At 23.5% G+C, this 21,508-nt stretch overlaps 1 protein-coding gene across 3 annotated transcripts; it reads right to left on the reverse strand.

The window, feature by feature from the left end:
* Window positions 1-1,935: 1,935 nt before the first annotated feature.
* LOC112685445 (rho guanine nucleotide exchange factor 18) lies at window positions 1,936-21,378 on the reverse strand. Of its 3 annotated transcripts, none has more exons than XM_025557336.1 (29): window positions 21,262-21,378; window positions 17,434-17,660; window positions 17,281-17,360; window positions 17,020-17,194; window positions 16,807-16,951; window positions 16,575-16,752; window positions 16,337-16,512; window positions 15,148-15,309; window positions 14,841-15,013; window positions 14,699-14,772; window positions 14,538-14,626; window positions 13,588-13,647; window positions 11,291-11,341; window positions 11,138-11,184; window positions 10,980-11,071; window positions 10,815-10,919; window positions 10,414-10,731; window positions 10,192-10,350; window positions 9,967-10,121; window positions 9,562-9,718; window positions 9,199-9,484; window positions 8,926-9,110; window positions 5,875-6,037; window positions 5,481-5,590; window positions 5,204-5,400; window positions 4,554-4,800; window positions 3,072-3,374; window positions 2,706-3,002; window positions 1,936-2,341 (listed from the first exon to the last, which is right to left on the reverse strand). In XM_025557336.1, the coding sequence occupies exons 2-29, from the start codon at window positions 17,633-17,635 to the stop codon at window positions 2,156-2,158; spliced, it is 4,572 nt and encodes a 1,523-aa protein (XP_025413121.1). In that variant the 5' UTR covers window positions 17,636-17,660; window positions 21,262-21,378; the 3' UTR covers window positions 1,936-2,155. The 3 variants fall into 3 exon arrangements, with proteins under 3 accessions (XP_025413121.1, XP_025413120.1, XP_025413122.1); XM_025557335.1 differs by having other exon boundaries at window positions 14,835-15,013; XM_025557337.1 differs by lacking the exon at window positions 13,588-13,647 and having other exon boundaries at window positions 1,937-2,341; window positions 14,835-15,013; window positions 21,262-21,377.
* Window positions 21,379-21,508: the final 130 nt, after the last annotated feature.

The raw sequence follows: 21,508 nt of genomic DNA on the forward strand, positions 1-21,508 counted from the left end.
AAACTATACACAGTTATTTTCCTTTCATTTAGAGATATAGTGTCTAAAATGCTATAATAACAATCATAATAAGACCATATAGAGTTCTAATAACAGCGATATTGAATATATATTTTTTTAACGTGTACTATGATAGTCAAAGTTGTCGTGCTGAGTTGTATAATAATGTATGTTATAAGTGTTAACGTGATACAAAAAGGACATCACGCAATAACTAACAACAATAAACAATGACACAATAATCTAACTATATCAGCAATATTAGATTTGTTTTGAATTTAGACAGACCCTTTGTGTACCTGTACATAAAGTATATAGGTGAAGTATATAAGCAAGCTATTGCTTGTATGAAACTTGAATTCTTACATAACCACAAAATTTTAATATTGTAATGCTCAAAATAGTTCAAAATAAGTTTTCATAACATCTGTCTACAAATTACAATCTTAAAAAGATATTTTGAATACAATTATATAACTTGTTCCATCTTATAAAAAAAAAGACAAATTATATTTGGTATTTATACCTTTAAGTAATATTATAGTAATAACATAGTACTAATTTCACTCCGGTAAATAATAATACAAGATCAATAGTTCAATATATATTTTCATTTATATTTATACAAATATGTGTATATATATTATATAAATATATAATAAATTATAACCTGTAATACAATACAATTCAATACAATAATAATAATAATAATAATAATAATAATAATAATAATGATGATATATTATATTATAAATATAATTTAAGGTATGTTCATTATACAAAATACAACAGGTTTGCAATAACTTATAAAAAATTTTTAAAAAAAAAATATAATAAAACAAGTGAATTGATAAAAATTACAAATATCCAAAATTATTCATAATAATAACAAATGAAAGATTAAAAATCTAAGAATAACAAAAAAAGTTTTGGTCAAATAATACTGTGAACTAAGCTTAACACAATTTAAACAGTCAAGAAAAATTAAGTGGGTTAAAAAAATGTATTGATTATAAAAACCATGCGCTAGGTCTTACAAACGGAACTATTAAATACTCTTAATATAAGTACAGAAATAGTGTTAATCTGAGAGTAAAAATAGAAAATTATTTTTAACAAGGGTTCAAATGATCATTAAGTATTTTATGAACGAATTAAAGTAAACGCTTTTTTAGATTATTTAATGTGAAAGGGCTTATATAAAATGTATCAAAACAATATTGCATAATAAATCACATTGAAAAATAAGTATTGCATAAAAGACTTATTTAAAATAATGTATCTAAGACACATTACCAGAGCTAAACAATGTCTCAAGTGAAAGTTATTCTCTACAAGAGAATCAAATAAAAAAGCAAAAAACTTTTAGTTCAGTTATTATATGCCTATTGACATTTAACTTATATATTTTCACTTGAGTTACTGTTATCACCAATTATTGCTAACAAATTTTTATTTTATTTTTATAAAAAATATAATATAAATATAATCACAAAAAAAAAAAAATGATGCATCACAGCCCTAGTTATGTTAGGCAACATATAGGCGAAGATTAAAAGTCTTAATCATTAATTATTGCTTAGACTACCTCAAAAAGGATCTTCCCGAAATAACAATAAGTTTATAAATAGAAGTATAAAATAAAATGTATAAAAAAAAATAACACATATAAAAGCTCGACGTTACCACTAGCCTTAAATTTAAGCTGAGGAATTCAAATAGAATACTAAATGTCAAATAGTTCTAGAAAAAATCATAGAGGGTAGACATTTGAAATGAAAAAATGCAATAAAAAAAGAAAATGTTGAACAACCATACACCGATAATAAATACATGTATAATATACATATATATATATATGTATATATGGTATATATAATTTAAAACATTAGTTGTATTAATTTTTGAAATAAATACCATAATGAGTTATGATTTATTATATTTTATATTACTTAAGGAAAAAAAAGTATTAGGTAAACAATTCTTATGACTCTAAAAGACTCTAAAGTTAAATATTGGAATGGGAGACATACATATGATAAAGTATTCATAAAATTATTGTCTAAGAATGTCCATAATAGTTTGTCCTTTTATAAATAAACAAAGAGATCCACTAATCAGTAATAAAGATTGTTAAGATAGAAAATGATTATGGTCAAAAGAATATCACCTCTTCTTCGTTAGTGGTAGTAACATTAATGTCGTTGTTACTACTATTATTGGGTGATGTTGGTATTTTAGGTTGTTTTGAATCTTGGCTACGGATGCGAAACTTTTCAGGCAACTTAGGATAAGTGTTTGTTCTCCCAGCTTTATTACCAGACTGTTTACCTTCCATCACCTAAAAATTTAAATTGTGTTTGTTAATTTTATTTGAAAAATAAACTTAGCATATAATCAAATACAATTTCAACCTCAAAGTTAATAATTTCAATAAAAAGAAAGTTGTCAAGATATTAGTTTTATTTTTGTTTTATATTTTAAATACATTTTAACAATAAGTTTTTATACTTTTATTTTATTTGATTTTATTGTTTTGAGTAATTCAAACTTTAAAAATACACAAAAAAACAATCATTAATAACATTCCTTATGTACAACAAATTAATAAAATAGTTTTTCATTTTGAACTATTGAATTTTGAATTTTTTTTTTGTTCATTTCCATAAGAATGTAATTTAGATAATATTTTAAGATATCAATACCTGAGCGCTTTGCATCATAGCTGGACTAGATCCTGTCCGTGAATGACTAGGACCTTGTTGATTTGTTGGTGACAATACTTCATTAAGACTATTTTGAACAGAATTCATGGGGTTTTTGGCACTCTCACGTAACTTTAGTGGCAAAAGCTGTTGAAAAGAAGCATATGCTGTTTGAGAAGATGAAGTTACAGCATTGGATACAGCTGGTTCAGTAGTAGTACTCAAACTGCTATTACTTAATTTGTTGGCTAATTTAAAAGGTAATTTCTGTTTTATTTGAACTTTGGAAGCTGCAACCTGATCAAAATTATGAAATATAAATATTAGTTAATTTTGTAATTATTATTACAATTTTTGTTTAAATACCTTTTGTTGGTTAGTAGTACTAATCAGATTTATAGGTAATGTAGATGAAGAAGTGGATGAAGGAGGAGTATGCTGTTTCCATTTCATAGAATCAGATCGTTTACTACGTACAGATTCTGAATGAGACAACGGATGAGTAATTCCATCAGAGGATGATAGATTTTGAGTCTGTTGATTTGGAGACACAGGTGGTGGTTGCATGTTAGGAGACACAATAATACCTTGATTAGTCAACATTTGTAATTTGAGATAAAGCTGCTCTCGTTGTTGGGTAACATCAGTTTGTTCAAGTCTAACTTGTTCCTAAACACAATAAAAATTTAAAAAAAAATGTCAATACTGTTACTTAACTTCATTAATAATTATGAAGCTATATATATTTAATTTAGATTTAAAGATACAAATTATACTGAACCTAGTAGTAGCATTGATTATAGAATAAAGTATAAATTAATCTTTAATTAATTTAAGTAGTTGAGAGAATCAAGTATTTAATATTATATAAAACAAACATAGCACATACAATTTAAATTTAGCTATAATATAAAATCAGTAAATATATTAAATATATTAAATATAATGTACTAGATTATTTATTTTTTCGATTTAAACGAAATCGAAATTAAGTAAAACATTTACAATAATATTTAAAGTTATAAAATATAAAACCAAAAAATTTAAGAATTTAAACGTTTGATGATATTTATAACTATTAACTATAAAATAATATTATTGTTTATACAATAGTTAACCTTCAAGAAAAATAAAAGAAAGTCAAAATTCATAAGTTTATTATTTAAAGTTAAACATTCGGTTAGTATTTGTCATTTGATTAAAGATTTAAATAACATATAACAGTTTTGATGTCCATTCACAAACTATTAAAATTCTAATTTATATAATATAAAAAAATTTGAATGTAGTTAGCTGTAGTTTAATTGAATTTTAATTAATTAAATTATAGGTTTTTTTTTTTTACAATGTTACATTTGTTTAGAAAAATAAGCTTCTGATATAATTAAAGATATCATCTTAGTAACTGAAGTCATACATTAATTATAGAATATTGTATTTAAATTTAAGACTTTTAAAAGTTTACTTTATTATATTTTCTTGTTTATAAATTTAACATATTCTATTTATAGTCTCAATATAAATCTTTTTTTTTAAATATATTTCAATAATAGAGATTGAAAATTATTTCAATAATTATGATAGTATGATGTCAATCATCATACAATTAACCACAATTTTTGCAGTCATCGATTTGATTTTGGTACATGGATCCCCTATGTATATATGATAATCAGTTAAGTCACAGAATTATCTCATAGTAAGAAATAAAAACATCAGAGTTGAATCAGTGAAAATAAGAGAAAAAAATGAATTATCTAGTATTAAAAATTAATAACTAGTCAAATTTGGATTGGGAAATTATTTTTTAAATTATTACTCTTAAATATTACTTATTATAAAATTAACCTGTAATCTGAGTAATTGCTCTCTTTTTTCTTCTAAATCCTTCATTTCAGAATCACGTTCCCTCATCCATAATTCTTTTTCTTGTGTTAATTTATCTTGAAGGTTACGTAGTTCTTCTAATTGCTGATTGTGCCTATAAATTGGTCTTTTATCTTTTAACCCTGAGCTTGAACTCATATTTGAACTATTTACTGAAGTATCTTCAAGCAGATTCTGAGATTTGTAGGCAGCTAACTCAGCTTGTAAGCTATGAAAAAAAAAATTAAATGTATAATTGCATCTTATTGAATTAATTTTATCAATAACTTAATTGCAATTTATGGTATTATTTATATTTATTAACAACAACTTTAAATTATAGTAGATACATTTTTTAAATGCTACCAAATCACGTAGGTAACGAAAAAAAAAAATCCAAAAAAGGGATTTAATCAATGTTATAGTTTATGGAGTCTTATAACATACATTAAACATTATCCTGAGTAGAGTAATCTAAGTTTTACATCCATACCTGTTCAAGTAGATTTATATATAATAGTTGAAAATATACCCAATGCAATGGACAAAGGGACGGAAAGACTTAAGAGATTATTTCATTGCAAACAATTTGTTAATATTGAATTTTTCATTAATTTAAGTTGGAAATTTACCTGTCAATATTTGTCATCTGTTGTGAAATTATAGATGATAAAGTGTAAATATGATGAGTTAGTTCCATTGCTGTAGCTTGTTGTTCTTTTCCCAAAGCCAATAATGTAGGAAACTCTCCAGAAGATTGTATTGTAGTGGCACTTTGTGATGAGCTGGTACTACAATTTTCTTTCCATGCAATATTGCCTTCTCCTCTCTATAACAATGATTAAAAATTAATTTATTACTAACTATATATGATAACATTATTAACTTTGTACATAAATTATATTTTACCAATTTTGAATCTTTGCGAGTGGAACAAGGAGTGCCCATCGGACTGGAATTACCAGACTCTACACTATTTTCATTACCATCCATAACTTTTGGTAATTTTCTCAGAACATCTAATTATAAATATTTGTGGTTATATAATATACCAATAATATCATACATATAATAATTTAACTAAAAATATTAAATTCAACAAATAATAAATATATATATAAGAATATATTTATATGAAAATATTTTTATATTAGATACACATATTTTTGACCTTGTTATTTAAATATTTATGAATATTATAACATTAATTTCAGCATATCATTAAATATTATTTAAAAAAAAAAAAAAAAAAAAAAATGAATACCTTATTAATAATCATATCATATAGAAACTATATATTTACTTTTTGGAGATGATAGAGAATTATCAAATCCACCAAATGTTTCAGCTCGTTTGGGTAATGTTGGTGAAACATATGTTACACTTTGGTGTTCACCAACTGAACTCGCACTACGAGACAAATTCGTACCAGAAGCATATAATGAACAAGCTAGTTCATTAACTTTCTGAAAAAAAAAAAAATGATAGAATCTTGGTAATTTAACAACATAATATTTAATACATTAATATACAGTTAAAACCCTTTTATTTTAGGTAATCAATAAAACCTCCCTTAACCTAACCTCTAAATAAAGTTTTTACCTCATTTTTTTTTTACCTTTTCATACATTTTTAAATCAATTTGAATGTATGAACATAAATTATTTTAAATATTAATATATACAAATTATAAGTATTTTATCGTTTTTACTCATTACATTTACAATTGTACATGCAAGTTGTATGAAAGTGATATGTTTTGTTTTGTAATAATATTTTGTCATACAGGGACTGGAACCGGTTCTTGAAAAAAACTTAGGAACCGGAACCTTTTTTGGAACCTATATTCTTTATTTTGTAGAACCGGAACCCATTTAAAAAATTAAAAATATTTTTGGTTCTTTTCAGTTCTTCAATTTTTCTATTTTATAAAATTACAGCAGATATAACTAAAACCATTTATCTAATATTTTAACAATAAACATGAACTTTTTGTTTTTATCTTTATGAGGAAAAATATAAAGATTTGATAGATATATTTCTTGTAATTTTTGTATTTTATACATAAGAGCGTACGTATACAAAACGAACGTAAAAACACAACAGTTCTGACAAATGGCGAAAATACGCAGGTGTGCCGACTGCCGAGACCTTAACAATAATAATAATAATAATAATAATAATAATAATAACCCCAAAAAAGATCCCCACACACTGCCGCGGTGGTGGTGGCGATTTTATCTAGTGTAAACATAATATATTTATATATTACCATTGATTATAAATATTTATAATCAATGATAAATAATACAATAATAATAATAATACAATAATTGTATAGTTAATTAATAAATTTTTATGTCATTCATAAATTGACAATTATATAGTACGTTAGTGGGTACTATATTAAGTACTTATACTATTGTACACATCATACTCATTATATATACATATATATATATATATATATATATATATATATATATATATATATATATATAAATATATAAATATATACAATATTATATTGATTATTTTTATATGAATTATTTTTAATTAAGTTAAATAGTATATTAAACTATAACTTGAATAGTTTCTAAGAAATAATCGAAGTCTAGACTAATATACACCATGGTAATCGGTCAAAATATCCAAATTTATCCGTTTTTCTAAAAATTAGTATCAAATTATTTAATTGACTTGTTAGTAGCAATAATATCACATTTATTATCGATTGAAACCGTTATGGGTACTGTTAAATTGAGATATCATTCCGTTTTGACTTCTGGTTTTTACTGTTGGGTTTGATAAATTACCCAGTAGCAGTAAATTGAACGAATATTTAAACGGTAATAAGTCGCAAACGGATTACTGAAATTAAATTCTATAAACGTTAAAATTATTTTTTTCAGCATGTTTATAAATTTTCGCTATCGAAAATAGGTATTGCCATTTGAAAATCGAAAGTTGATAGTGTTTTATCAAATAAGGGAGGAAGTTAAAATTATCAAAATTGTAACACAGTGTAAAATAGTAAAACCCAGAAAGTTTAAAAAAAAATTATTTTAAAATTCCTAATACTTCCCGAGATATTAACTGGTTTACGATTAAAAAAACCACCCTGTATTTTGTGATATTATAAAGATTAACGTAATTTATTATACTTTTAGTAATATACAGTGTATATAGGTTGAATTAATTTTATGAGCTAATTTTTATAATTTAATATCTAAGCTAATATTTTTAGAAAATTTAGGTTTTTTTATGATTAAATAATTTGATATTTGAGCTAGTTGTATTAAAAAGTATAGTGTAATGTACTAATTTTCGGAAAAACGGATAAATTTGGATATTTTGTCCTTGGATATTTTGACCTAGATTCATACACCATATATATTAGATAGTTTAGGTACTATTAGCATATATTTGATAATACAAGATTCATACAAGAGTCAGATAACATCACATGGTATAATATAGACTATGGTTTATCAATTTCCCATTTTATTGGAAAAAATATTTTATTTTTAGCACAACAACAACCGACACCACGCGATAAGCTACCCCTCCACATCCCGATCACCGCTATGCACTATAACTATCAAGTCTGTTATGTGTACATCTGATGACTGGTGTAGTGACTGCAGGAAAAATTGAAGTCTATAATACTTTTAATAATAAATATATCTATTATTTTTGAAAACTGGGTCGTCTGTCAACTTCAACAGTTTACAAATATTTTAGCAATAGGTAGTAAAATAAAAGACCAATCAACCTGTCAAACATTTTCATGCACAGTAAAAATGAAAACAATTTTATTAAAATGTTTTTTTTATTATTTAAATGATTAATTTTTGGACACTTTAAGTTTTGTTAATGGGTTAAGGTAAAAAAAATTACGAGTAGAAGACTTAAATAAATTATTAATGAGTAGTAACACATTAATGGTTACAATTAAATTTCTAAAAAACAACCATTGTATGTAAATTCAATTATCACTTTAAACTGACAAAATTCTTATTTTAAATTAATTTTTAATTTTCTCCACTTGAAATTTTTTTTATGCAACTTAAATATCTAATTGGAACCGAAATTTTGTATTATTTAAGAACCAAAACCAAATTTCTTAATTTTCTAAGAACCAGAACCAGAACCGGTATTAACATCAAGGTTCCAGTCCCTGTTTTGTATTACTGATAATTGTTCTAAATAATTTTGAAACTTAAATTCACATAACAACACTTAATTGTAGTATTTAGAGCAGTAAGCTGACAGTGTTCTAGTATTGCAATACAAATTTATAAATATCATTCCGAGGGTTACTCTAAACACATATAATACAAAATATATTTACCTGTATAGCATTCATCACTTCTTTCCGTATTTTTTCTGAATCTTGATGTTCTGTAACTAAATGACAATATGATGGAGTTTCTACAGGTAAGCTCTCTACTCCAGCAGATGCTAAAAGTTTTAGCTGTAAACCCATTTTTTCTTCCAAAATTAATGCTTGTTCTACATCTTTTTGTCTTAAGACTCCTAATAAATAATAAATAAATAATATATGCAATTTAATAAGAACTTTATGATGACATATTCTCACAATCAATAAGATAATCAAACGTACCAACAATTTCTCTTATATTGTTTTTTTTAGTTTCTAGTTGCCTTTGTCTTTCTTCGATGCTTAATGTTGTATATCTATCATCTTCTTCTTCAGGACATTCCTTAACAGCTGAACGAATAGATTGTATCCATACTTGCTTATCTTTAGGCTTATGTACTTTGAGTTCAAACATTTCTGGTTCAGCAGGATTAGAAGAAATTAAATAAATTCCTTTGGTATCAGTTCCAGCTTTTTCTCTGACTAAAAGTTTTTGTAAAGATACTACTCCAGCAACTGGTTTTAAAACCTGTAGAAAACACATTAATATACATTATTTATAATCTATAGGAAAAATATTTATGAATAATAAATAATACAAATTACTTTTGTTTCTTTTTCTTTATTGCTTTCAGGCATAAAAAAAGTATACTTGTGGTTATTTTCAAGAATAAAAAACAATACATCAGTCATGACAATTACATTGACCATAACCATTTGAGTTTTTGCGTGACGTTGCATTAGATAGGCTGTTCCTTCAAATCTAATAAAATATATAAGCTCAATAATAACTTGAATATTTATAAATACAATATATATTAATGTATATATATATATAACTTCATGTTTAATTGATAAATTTTACAAAACTAAATTAATAAGTCTACTTATATTTATTTGTTATTATTTTCAAGATTGTGGCCTAAACTTTAGATAAGAATATTTAATAACACACATACATATATTCTCCATTCAAAATTTAAAAATGAATTAAATAAGTAATGGACTCACCTCAGTCTTCTATTCTCTGATAATAAATCAGATTTTTTGAATTTACCACCTTTAAAATTAGTGAACGATTTAGCTTCCATTCGGTTATATATTTCTAGTTTTCTATCTTCCTTTTCTTTTTCAGCTACTTGAGAATCTACTTCTACCAAAATATCCTAAATGCATACCGTTTATGAAATAAATGAAATTATACATTCCTATGAAATATTAATATAATATTAATACCTTGACCATAGCTAATGCTCTTGAAAGCTTTTCACATTCAATCTTATTTTCTTTTGATGTTTTTATAAGAGGTTCAATCAGCAATGGATACTTAGTAAGTCTTTGAGTAACAAACAATACACACTCAGGAATACCTTTTTTTTTTAATAATGGGTTGGCCTAAAGTAAATAAAAATTGATTATAAAAAAAACTGAACCAAAATATTTTGTAACATCACTAACCTGACAATGTTTGATAAAATTAAAGAAAGCTGGATCTTTTTCTAATACTTTGTAAACATCCAAAGCATCTCTATGTCTGGAACAAAACTCTCCATAAGCACTCTTCAACCGTTGAGCATTAACGTTGGAAAACTGATCTAATAGTAAATCTGCAATGGAGTCTACAATACCATCATTACTAAGAATAGCTAAACGTTGCTTTTCTTTTAGATTTTTTAAAAATGCTATATGTATTTCTGTAAGTTCAGCCAACCTAGGAAACATGCGATAAACTTTGTCACCCAGCTGAAAATGTTTTTGTAAGCCATCAGCAAATACCTATTCATAAAATAAACAAATTAAATAATGAAAAGTAAAGTAGTGGCAAGTATACTATTAAATAATACTATTCAATAATTTACTTTTTGCATGACTCTTAGAGTAAGGCAATGGTGTTTTTCAGTTAAAACAAATTCATAAATATGTTCTTGACGTTTTATTTCTTTATCTTTCAACCTTTTCACTATCTATAAGGTAATAATAAAATTTTTAATATGAATGATATATTTTTAAAATAGTCCACTTACTTCTTTAGTAACAGTAGGTGACCATGAATCAGGTTGCTCTTCATGGAGTCCCAATGCTGGATCAGTTTCTAAATCATGAGCTGTTATATGATCTTTTTGGGAAAAATAAATAAATAAAATAAAAATAACTAATACTTTGATTAATAAATAATACATACTTTCATTTAAGAACTCAAATTGAACCAATGAAACTTCGTCTGAGTAACTGAAAACATAATATTTTATACAAACATCGTAAAAATAATAACTCAACATTTTAAATTAGTTTAATATTATAAACTTGTTTTTAATTGTTAAATATTTTTACTTACACTACTCCATCTTGGGAATTATAGTGAGTATCTTCTTTTTCTTCGGGGTGGCTAAAATTAAATATTATTTATTAAATTTAAATTAAAAACATATAAATTTAAAATATCCAAATTGTATTAAATAATATAAGGATATGAAAGTACATACACACATCATGTTAAGAGGGCAAATTTTGAAAACTACAAAAAATAGTTTTTTATAATAATAAATTAACCTTATGTGTTTATATATTATAATAATTAGTGCAAGTACAAATGAAACACAGAAGCAATTAATAATTATAACATACATATATTAAATAGGTATGTTATCAAACAGATATACTAATTTAAAATAATGGGATATGGCTATTTTAAATTAAAATTCTCATTTATAATATATCATACTAAAAGATACAAATAAAACTAATAAATTATTTAAATTATAAATTAATAATTATTGTAAAATTAATCTATATTACAAGTACATCTATATTAACTTTAAATTGCTATCATTAGTGCATATAGCATGTTATAAATAAATATAGACAGAAAAATATAATGAAATAAAAAATAAAAGTATAATGAAATCTTAAAAATAACTTTTTTTTTTAAATATAAGATATAATTTTTTATAAGTTAATATTGCTAGCATAATTAATTGTCACTGTACGTCGATAAACTATTGTTAATAAAATGTATCTCTAAAGAAGTAATTGTCGTATTCATAGCATTTGAAATCTGAGTTTATTATTTAATAATTATTTTAAATTGTAACTTATTATTTAAACCTGACGATTAAATATTTAGTTGAGATAGGTTACAATGTAAAGATGTATAAGATATTTTTTGGAGTTTCCGTTGATCAGAAGCCTCATTAATTCAGGGACCTTGGCCTAGTGTCCTTAGGATAAAGATGGCATTGATATTATACGTTTATAAGACAAAAATAAGATAATATATAGGTATGGCATCTTCTTAAGAAATCATAAAATAAATGGATTCAAAGAAATATTTTACTGGTCAATTCTTAAACATTAAGCAATAAGTTTTGTCATAGTATTAGCCGGAAATTATTATAAGTAATAGTGATCTTTATAGTATTTTTCTAAATCTATAATTTATATGTAATATTTTTTGTAGCCTGACTATTTAGAGTTCTATTTTGTAGTCAGGATTTTTTTTTTTTTTTTTTTCTAGCAGTGTAACTAGCAATTCTAATTCCAACCTTATCTTAACTTCTATTCTGAAAATATATTTAAATTGTACATAATATGTACAATATAAGCCAAGTTTGAAGCTTATTTTTAATACATTAAATATATAAGCATAAAATATTGCTACATGAAAAGAATATTAAATGTAGCCCTAATATTCTCTTGTAAATTTTATGAAAAATTTAAATAACTTTTCAAAATTAAAATCAAGAACTGTTTTAATGTATTGTTAGCATTAAATTAAGTAATATTTGACAAAAAAAAAAAAAAAAATATGTTGAGACCCCCTCCATATAAAGGATATGGCAATAATCAGAACAAAATATGTTATATATCACTACTGCAAAAAAATGTAAGATAATATAGTAAGATAGTATAGTCATTGGCTTAGATACAGACTGGGGAGTATAACAGAAACATCAACTATATTAACCTAGACTTTTGAAATTATAAAAACTTCTTTAAAGGTATTTTAAATGTCATTCCTTTTAAAATAGGTGAATTATAAAATATAAATCAATACAAATAGCTTTTCAAAACAATTAATCTATATCATACTTCAAAAATAAATATTAAGCTACAGTATAAAGCATCAAATATTATACAATACAAAACTTAAATGTTGAACTCGTATAAGGCTTGAATAACTATAGAGAACTATGAAGATATTATATCAGTGTTTCCCAACCTTGAGGGGGGAGGCATAAACACATTTATGAAAGAGGTACAGTCATCATAAAGAATGAAAATTATTATCAATAAAAAAATAAAATAAAATATATAACCATGTTCCTGTAATTTTTACGTAATTATATTATTCAAACTTCTGGGCCCCCACACGAGTTTTCTCAGTGGGGCCCAGTATTTCATATGTATATGTTAATTAAATTAAATAAAAAAAAAAAGAGATTGGGAATCACTGTGTAAAATAAAAACAATAATTATTCATATTTATTTAGAGTTAAAATCTAGCAAAAGATTTAAAACACATTCAAGTATTGACAAAAGAAAAAAAATTTCAAAATGCAAAAATAAGAAAAAATAAATGTGTGCAACAACAGTAAATCACTGAATACTCTATAGTGATGTGGGGACACTTACTTTACACCTAATTTGTTTGCTACCACTTTCCAAGGAGAGTAAAACTGCACCATAAATTTCCTGAGAATGGATAGGTGAAAAAAAAATGTATGTGTTCAGAAATAATAAAGAAATGTTTTTCCCATCATTATAATTATTATATCAACAAATTATACAACTGTATATATACCTTCTATGATTTATGCATCAAATATTACATTTATAACACTACTAAAATTAAAAAGTGGCTTTTAAATTAAAATTAAATAATGAAAAATGTGATATCTTATTAAACTATAAAGCCATGCAATAATAAAACATAATACATTTGACTGACAACCTTTAATAATGACATATAATACAAAATTATAGATTTATTTTGATGAATAATATGTTTTTGAATTCATTCAAATGTACACCAAAAGAACATGCAAAAATAAAAAAATTACGTTTAATTATATTTTTAAAAGTATGTCCACTTTTTTGAAAAATGAATCATTCATTGGTCTAATTTTACATGTAAAAATGTCTTAATCATTATTTAACTACATTAATCAATCAGAACTAATATTAATTTATGCATAATAACTCTAAAGACTTAAAATTATATTGCACATTATTTAAGTTTACAAAAATGCATAATATAATAGTTTAAGATAATAGAACTGTAAATAAACAGTGAATTAAACTAAATTACATTAAAATAAAGAACACAAATTAAAATTCTATATTTTTTATTAGGTATAAAAAAACTAAGACCAATCTTTAAATAAAAAAACTATTATTATTAAAAAGTTTGCTTCTGATTGATTTAAATCGAAAATTCATAGTAAATTTATGTTTTATCCATCCTCTGAATTATTTTATGTTAATAATTATTTTAGTAAACGAAGGCAGTTTATAAATGTATACATTTTTTTTATTTTAATTAAATTATTAATATTATAAAAAATTTCATTAAAGGTATTTACCTATTTGGTGAGGAAGACTGATTAGTATTATTTTGACGTTTTCCATAAAACCTTTGCTGGAATGAGGCTGAAGGAAATCTTAAATTACTCTATTTTAAAATGTTTATAAGATTAAAACTAATACAAATGACACTTAAAATTATGGTATGTAAAATATGTACCTTTCCATATTTTTGTTTGATACAATCAGTAACTAAATCTTTACATGAATTTTGATGAACCGTAATTAAACAGCCTACAAATTAAATAAATATATTTAAATATTAAATAAAAATAACAAAATATAAAAATGCGTACTCTCACAAGATAAAGCTGGTTTATTTTCTAAAGGTTTTGAACACCAATCACATGACTGTTCAAAGTTACTATATGGTGGAGATATCCATGAATGTAAAATTTTCTTTGACTTATCTTTTTTCTTTCTAAAAAACAAGCTTCCTCTTTTTCTTCTTTTTGCATTTTGATCTTCTGACATGCTAGAAAAGATTATTGAAAAGTAAAATTAAAACATATTTTTTTCAGGATAATTATTTACTAATAGATACACTATTTAAATTAACTAAAATAAATAATGTGCTGAGTGCAAATAAAATTTAAAAAAAGAACTCACTCAGAAAACAAATTGTAGAAAGGTATATTTGTGTTATCAGACGAAGGGGTAATATTATAACAACGTTTCATTGTACTATCTACATCCAATGTTTCTTCTTCAGTCTCACTATCTTCTGTACCACTAGGACGACCTCTATGGTGGGTAGGATTTTTGTATTTACTTTAATAAAAATAAAATAGCAATAACCATGTATTTTAAATAAAGCATTATACGTGCAATCAGTGATAAAGTAACTCACAATATTTTTATTTAACTTTTAATTTGTGTGAATTAATAAAAATATAAATCACAGCTTTACTAGATAATGTTAATTCATTTTATAACCCATTTGTTTTTATGCAAACTAAAGCAATTTATATGAAATAGATAAAACTATTTATGTATAAATTGATAGATCCATTACAAAATTATTTACTATTTCTGTGGGAACAATAAATATATTTATAAAAACTATAAAAGATAATTTAATAAATATATTTTAAAAATAATTTAATTTTTATTCTATTAATAAATTTTGAGTTAATATTTAATTTTACTTAAAATAAGAATACAAAATACAAAAATAATACCTTGAAAATGCAGAAATTTAAACACTTAACTGTATATTGTAAATAGAGTGAAAATCAATAAAAATAAAAAATTGCAAAGGACTTCATTTTCAGTTTATGAGTTAGTTTTAATTGTAGCTTATCAGGTAATATGTCTACGAAATAGTTTTTGGCGAGGTTAAACACAATTTTAATTTTATTAAGGAGCCTACCTTAGTTAAATTTTTCTATAATTTACTTTATTAACATGATACAAGGTTACATACAGATTATACGACAGGGTTTGATATATTTAGATAATAATTATTTTTATTTACCTATTAATTTACTAGCTGGGATTTTGGCAATGAGAGAGGGGAATTGAACTCCCTTTCCCTGAGTCACTGACAAAATATTTAATTAAGATAGATTCATTTGTACATTAAGTCTTGTAAAACTGTGATAATTAAATAAAACAAAATGAGATAAAACAAACTTATGACAAAAAAATAATTTGTTATTAAATATATAAAAAAAAATTGTATATTTAATATGCAACTAATATTGATGCAAGGTATCAATAAGAATTCTAAATAAATATATAATTGTAAGCCATTACATTTAAGGAATAAATTTAAAGTATACTCAAAACAACTTACATCGGTATACTATTGACATCATTATTTATAACATTTTCTTTGTTCAAAATATCATGTGTACCCATAATTGATGGTGTGGAAACAGATTTTTGTAAAGGAATTCTGGGTTGTAACAAACATGTTAACATGTTAATATCTTTTACTGCTCGTTTTTCAATTATTTTGTTAAAACCATTCTAAAGCATATTTAAATATATAAATTGAAAATAAAATAATTATTAATATTTTAGTTGTATACCTGATAGTCAGCCTCATTAAGCGAGTGTGTAGAAGAATTTCCACTAAACCTACGACTGATTAGACCCACATTTGTATTTAACTTTTGAGTACGAAATGAAGAACTGTCAGTTAACAAATTTGCTGTACTATCTGAAAACGGATCTTCTGTCTCAGATTCCATACTACTCAAACTGGCACTAAAAATTAGATTAATTTATAATGGTGAAAAATATGGATTGTTTCAAAATTACCTTTTTTGTTGTTTCACAATTTGTAAACTATTCATATGATTTTTTGTCATATCATCCAATGCTGCCCAACTCCTTCTTCGCATAATTTCATTTTCTTTAGATTCAACACAATTTGTTACCATGTTTAGCCAATTAAGAGAGTTTTCTTAAAAAAAAAAAAATTAAACATTTCAATATTAAAGAAAAATATAAATTAAATTAAATTAAACATACTATGTCTAACAAATCCAGTTCTGTGTTTACTATTTGAATCAAATGTTGAAGATAAATCTGGATGAGTAGGAGAAGAATTAAGACTGGAAGTATCTATATCATATTGACAACGAGGTTTACTTAATGAAGGACAAGATGAACTTAATGAATGGCTTATTCCACAATCATTTATAATCTAAAATGTAATACATAAATTAATACTATAAAAAAAAAAAAAAAAAAAGGGGAAACATAAAACAAATTGTTATAATTTCAAATTACTTGAGTTAATCCTAATGTAGCTGAATCACGCATCTGTTGAAGGGCTTCATGTATTTCATGTAGATGTTGTATATTATCTTCTGTAAATAACATACACGTCCAAAACATGAATAATAATTTAAATTTATAAAATTTATAATTTCATAATTATACCAAGGACTGGATAATTTCTCCCGGCTGATGAATGAGGTGTTATACTAATTGTAGGAACAAGAGTACTGCTAGGCATTGTTCTCAACACAAAATCTGTTGAATCAATACTATTAATATCATGTGTAGCAGCGTTAATTTGGGAATAATCAGTCACTGTATCTTCTTCACTATCATCCAGTTCATCTCTTTCAAAGTTATCCATTACATGTCTTAATGATAATGTAATTCTAAAAATAAAAGATAAAATAAATGTATTAAAAAGAAATTTCATATACAAACAAATCGTTTCAATTTCAATTCAAAATTAACTTAATTTAAAATGGACATTTGTAAATCAAATAAATGTTTTAAATTACCTACTTGAGAGATTAAGTAATTATTCTGTAAGATAATAAGTCATTATAATTATAACTTAAAGGTATTAAAACATATTATTTATAATTAATTAAGTAATTATGTACATTTACACAATAATTAATTTTTGTTTGCAAATAAGTTTTTTTTTTAAAAAAAAAAAACTATAAAATTGATATGAATAAATAATAAAACAATAACGATAATGACGAACTTTAATTTTGCAAAATTATTTCCTATATTATTTATATTGTATTTATGATTATGAAATTTAAATGGTTGTTTCATATTTAACCAACAATAATAAAAAAAAAATATATGAACAATTATGTGAAGTTCATTTTTTGTAGTGTATTTTCTTTATATGCAGGTACAGTGCACATTACATAGAAGAAACTGTTCTTAAATAATATGATGAATTACTTAAAATATTTTGAAAAAAAATTAGCAAAGTAAAAATTAATTTTAAATATTAATAGTTAAATACAGTCAGATTTAATCAGAGAAACCAAAAATATTAAGATATATTAATATTTAATATTAATATTCATAATATGTTATTATTATAATATATTGTTATAATCATGTGATGAATATTCAAATGTATTTTATAAATAGATACACTGTATTATATTGACTATAAAATGGTCAATGTCCATATCTTATTTATTTATTGCCTTTATTTTGTAATCAAACAACACACAATCATAGTAGGAGTAAACAAAATATGCTGATTTCAGAATATAAATAACAAAAAAAGTACTTAGATTTATTTAAATTTAAATAATCATCTAAATAATGATAGATTTAACGATTTAGAAATAATGTAATAAGAATTACTAATGGTTCACTGATTTAATAATTTATTTACCTTTATTAGAATTTCAATTAACTTTCAAATCGTAAAAATTAAAAATACTGAAAAAATTTCTCTATAAAAAATATTTTTAAAAAACAGCAAAGCAATTAACTTGCCTAAGTCATACAAATTAAATTATGAGCTAAATGACTAAAAGAAAAAAAATTAATATTTTACAACTTAAAAAATTTTATTATATCTAAAAAATAAATTAACCTTGAACTAATATACCTTGAGTTGACACATTGTCTTGATAATTATTAAAGAATAAGTACCTTTCAAATATTTAAATCACCTTTAATACATAACTGATTTCAAAATAAAATTTAAAATGTATTTATAGGTAATCAAAATCAGAGCTAAATGAACACCAACTAAACTTGACAAATTATATTTTATAAGATACAAAAGTATATTTTTTTCTTCTGCACTCATGACATGTATACTACTAAGTAGAAAATTTAAAAATTGTTGTTCAAATAATTATTTAACAAATACATATAATCTAAGAGAAATTCAGTAAAATGTTGTTTATCTGAGCATTGAATATGATGAAATAAAATTTGCAGTTTCTAATTGTTGTTTCACCTGTAGTTTGTCTAGAATTTATCTTTAATTAATATTTATGTTCTAAACCAGGAATATATGTACTAATATACACATAATAACTAAACGATAAGATATTTAATACAAATAACACACAAAATGTATTTATTTAATTATTTTCACTCATGGACACTAGGTCAAAAATTATAGTTATGTGAACACATTTCTCCATATTATTTATATAAACAGCATTTAATTGTACATATAATATTTTTTGAAAATGTTGTACTAATAATTTATTATTTTCGGGAGTTATTTAATGGATTAATATTTGGAAATCACTTATAATATACATTTAATAATATAACATATTATTTAGAAATAAGAGGAGATAAAAAAAAGTACCAATAAGAATATATTAAACATATTATTACAATTCACATATTCTTTTACTTTTTCTCTCAAAACAAATAATAATTATTATTAGTTCCTATAATATGAACTTTGTTTATTATTTAAAACTAGATATTGTTGAGGGAGCTTCAGTCGTTGAAAAAGTTTCTTTTAGACCAAAAAGCTAGACAAAACTGAAGAAATATGGTTTGATAGATTTTAACTTTTTAAACGGAATTTGATTAGTTAACAAGTTTTCTATGCTTTGAAAGTGGTGATTTTGAAAATTGTTTAAGTTATGATTAAAAATATGTTTAAATACCTCTTTTTTTTTTTCAAATCAACTTATACTGTTCAAAATGCTGGTTATTATAAATATTCGGGTAAATATTTTATTGAAAATAATGTTTTTATTCAACTTATTATAACATAAAATATAATATAATGTAATATGTAATATATAAATATCAAACTTAGATTATATACATATATATAATATATAAAAAACTGATCTTATATAATTTATCTCACTACAAACATTAATTTTCATAAAAAAAAAAAACATTTTAAGTAGGTAGGTACTTGTATTTCATTTTTGTTACTAATTTTATATGCATCCCTACCTATTAACATGTTATCAAACCCATTGTTAATTTCACAATAATATGTTGTAACTTTTAAGTAAATAAGCATCATTCACTAGAAAATTAAAACATAGTACCTACATCTTCTTTAAGATACTCTAGAATATTATTTTTACGCAATATAAATGGTTATGTGAACATATACAATAATAATTAACAATAATATTACATGTATGAACATTAAGATTTAACAATTATAACAGTAATAACTTATTACTTATGGATTACAATAATGAATCAATCGCTTAATTTAGTATTCCTACCTAAAAATTAAACAGATAAGCTTAATTACAAAATTATTCTTAAGATTCTTAAATACGATCTAGATATTAGAAATAATAATCACTATTAACTAGAAATTCAAATAGGATAATTGGTAAAAAATAATAATATTTTGATAATAATTAAAATAGATGAATCAATTTTTATTTTTAATTACATTATTATATAATGTTTGTTTAATTTAATAAAAATCATCTTCAGAAAAACGTGTACCAGTGTACAGTTTTTAATACATATTTATTAAAGGTATCTACACTGTTGAAATCTGAAGACAATTTACCCATAGGAAATAAATACTTAAAATAAAATATGTTAAATTTTAACTAAATAAAACACAGCATTAGATAATAGCAGAGAATTCCTAGACAAAAAAAACAAATAATAGTTGGGTATTGATGGATAATATAGGTGCATCAATGATTAAGTTAATCAGTAGGCGTACAATTCAAAGTACACCATGAAGAATTTTATATACATACCTATCTAATAATTTTAGGAAAATATAAGTTTAAGAAAATGTCAAAAAGGAAAAATCTTAAAGATTCTAACTTGTCACAAACTAAAAAAACAGAATTCGTTTTCATTGAATTCTCTAACGGTAACTCACAAGTAACGAAATTTAGTCCAAGACCTACATTTATATAATAGGTTTGTTGGTCAACCTAGAAGGTCTAGGCTACGGAGTAATCGGTTCAATACACAAAATAACAAAATAGCAAAATAGATATGCAGTAGACGTTTAAGTTTTACCTGTATTTCAATGAAATTAATTCTTCTTATTTAGTTGAAGATTTAAAAAAAAAAAAAAAAAAAAACACAAAATCCTACGTTTTCCACACAACAATCGTGATGACAGACTGCCATTTTGATACTTTATGTTCATAACAATGAAAATAGGAACGAAAATGATATAGAATTTGTTAACAAATAGACGTCAGCAACGTTTCCAATTTGATAACGCCAACTGATAACAGTGATAAGGACAGAAAATCAAATA

The sequence above is a fragment of the Sipha flava genome, unplaced genomic scaffold, assembly GCF_003268045.1.
Source record: "Sipha flava isolate LNK unplaced genomic scaffold, YSA_version1 277_pilon_pilon, whole genome shotgun sequence".
NCBI lineage: Eukaryota > Metazoa > Arthropoda > Insecta > Hemiptera > Aphididae > Sipha > Sipha flava.